The following is a 1,722-nucleotide window of genomic DNA, read 5'->3' on the forward strand; positions in this document are numbered from 1 at the left end:
ATAGCTAAGTATTTATTATCTGAGAAATTAGCCCCGGCTGACTATTGTAATATTATTATTTAACATATATATATACAATGTTATAATGTGAAAAACTAATGGTTTTTTTTTTCAATATTTTATAATAGTTTCAATATTTTAATTACGCACTGCGAACCAGAAGAGGAAAAGGATAAAAATATCACTCCGAAAATATTATAATTTTAATCTTTGATTGACTCACCGTAAGTCTGTCATAATTATCAATTCTGTAATGATCACAGGCTTAAAATATCTAACATCAAAAATTTAAATTAAAGTCATAATAAGGATTGTTTTAAAACAGAAATTACTTCAAGATAACGTTGACTTTCCAGTATTGAGCCAACTGAAACTTTAATCGTTAAAATTGTTAGTATTCTGAAATTTAAAAACCTGTAAATTTATTTATATTTTAATTACCGAATGGTTCTGAAAACAATTAGTATAATTCATTGACAAAATGTAAGCAAAAAGCATCGGGAAACCCTGAACAACGGCTCGCTAATAACAATGCAAGTCCAATTAAGGAAATAGCCTCACTTGCTTATCGGGCTAAGAAGATTATTAATTAACTAAGCAGATGAGTATAAAAGAGAGATCAAGATTATAATATTCATCAGTCATATTTCAGTTACAAATCATTACGCAACCAAAATCAAAATGAAGAGTTTTGTCTTAGTCACAGTTTGCTTATTGATAGCTGTAACATCCGGTGAACCTCCGAAGTATAGATCTGCAAGACTTCAAGCTAAACTAGCAAATCAAGAAAAGCCACCCGCAATTGATGTTATTCCATTAATACCAACTGAACAAGATATTCCTAAAGAAACGAGTGGACCGTATCCTCCGTCTGGATGGAAACCAGCTGGCAGACAATTAGAACTTCCAAATGAAAAAGCGCCAGAAGCTACTACTCCAGCTAAAGAATATGGATCCCCAGTAGAAGTATACGGCATCCCTGTTGAAGTTTATGGACCGCCAGCGCAAACTTATGGAGCACCTACTACGGTATCTTCTACAGATTCAACAACACTATCTGAAGAAGCTGCTACAAGTAAAAATTCAGCATCGTTACATGGAGAAGAAAATAGTGATGATGTAGAAAATATTAAACCAACTAATCAGCAAGGAGCGTATTATATTCTTTTACCTGATTCGCGGTTGCAAAAGTTCTATTATAATATCGTCTCTGATCCAGCCAGGATGCAGTACTCTAACAGAATTCAAAGTTTAGGAGTCCAAGACCTCAGTTCTCCGCTTGTGGTTTATACTCCCGAGTATTTTCAAGTTTATCAGGGTTAGTTTTTTTAATTTTAATTGTGGAAAGCTGTGAAAATGCTTGCTGGTATAATTGTCGACTGATTTTATTTTTATTTGAACGATTGAAATTTTGAGTTATTAAATTATTGTTGGTAGACTTTATCAAAATGTTAAATTTATTTTCTAAAAACTATTATTTTTGTAAGGTTTGCTTTGAATAATGTGTTTTAATAAATAAACTGAATACAATGAAAAAAATATTATTTAATTTATTATTGCTATTAAAGTTATAAGCTTTCATTCTCATTTGAAAAGCTTTCTAATAAAAGTTTTAATGAGCACTTTTTGAATTAATGTAATTTTAGAAGTAAGAAATATTCATATATTATTATATGTTTAGCATACTAATATAAATTACTTTAGTTGACTTCTAATTATACA

At 30.3% G+C, this 1,722-nt stretch overlaps 1 protein-coding gene across 1 annotated transcript; it reads left to right on the forward strand.

Annotated features, from left to right (window-relative positions):
* The first annotated feature begins 651 nt into the window (after positions 1-651).
* LOC147075615 (uncharacterized) lies at positions 652-1,407 on the forward strand. The gene has a single exon (XM_085942000.1). It carries the CDS (start codon positions 682-684, stop codon positions 1,321-1,323), a length of 642 nt encoding a protein of 213 aa, XP_085798126.1. The 5' UTR covers positions 652-681; the 3' UTR covers positions 1,324-1,407.
* Positions 1,408-1,722: the final 315 nt, after the last annotated feature.

Source organism: Rhyacophila brunnea, unplaced genomic scaffold (assembly GCF_057557595.1).
Source record: "Rhyacophila brunnea isolate RB1 unplaced genomic scaffold, BYU_Rbru_1.0 scaffold_14, whole genome shotgun sequence".
Classification (NCBI taxonomy): Eukaryota; Metazoa; Arthropoda; class Insecta; order Trichoptera; family Rhyacophilidae; genus Rhyacophila; species Rhyacophila brunnea.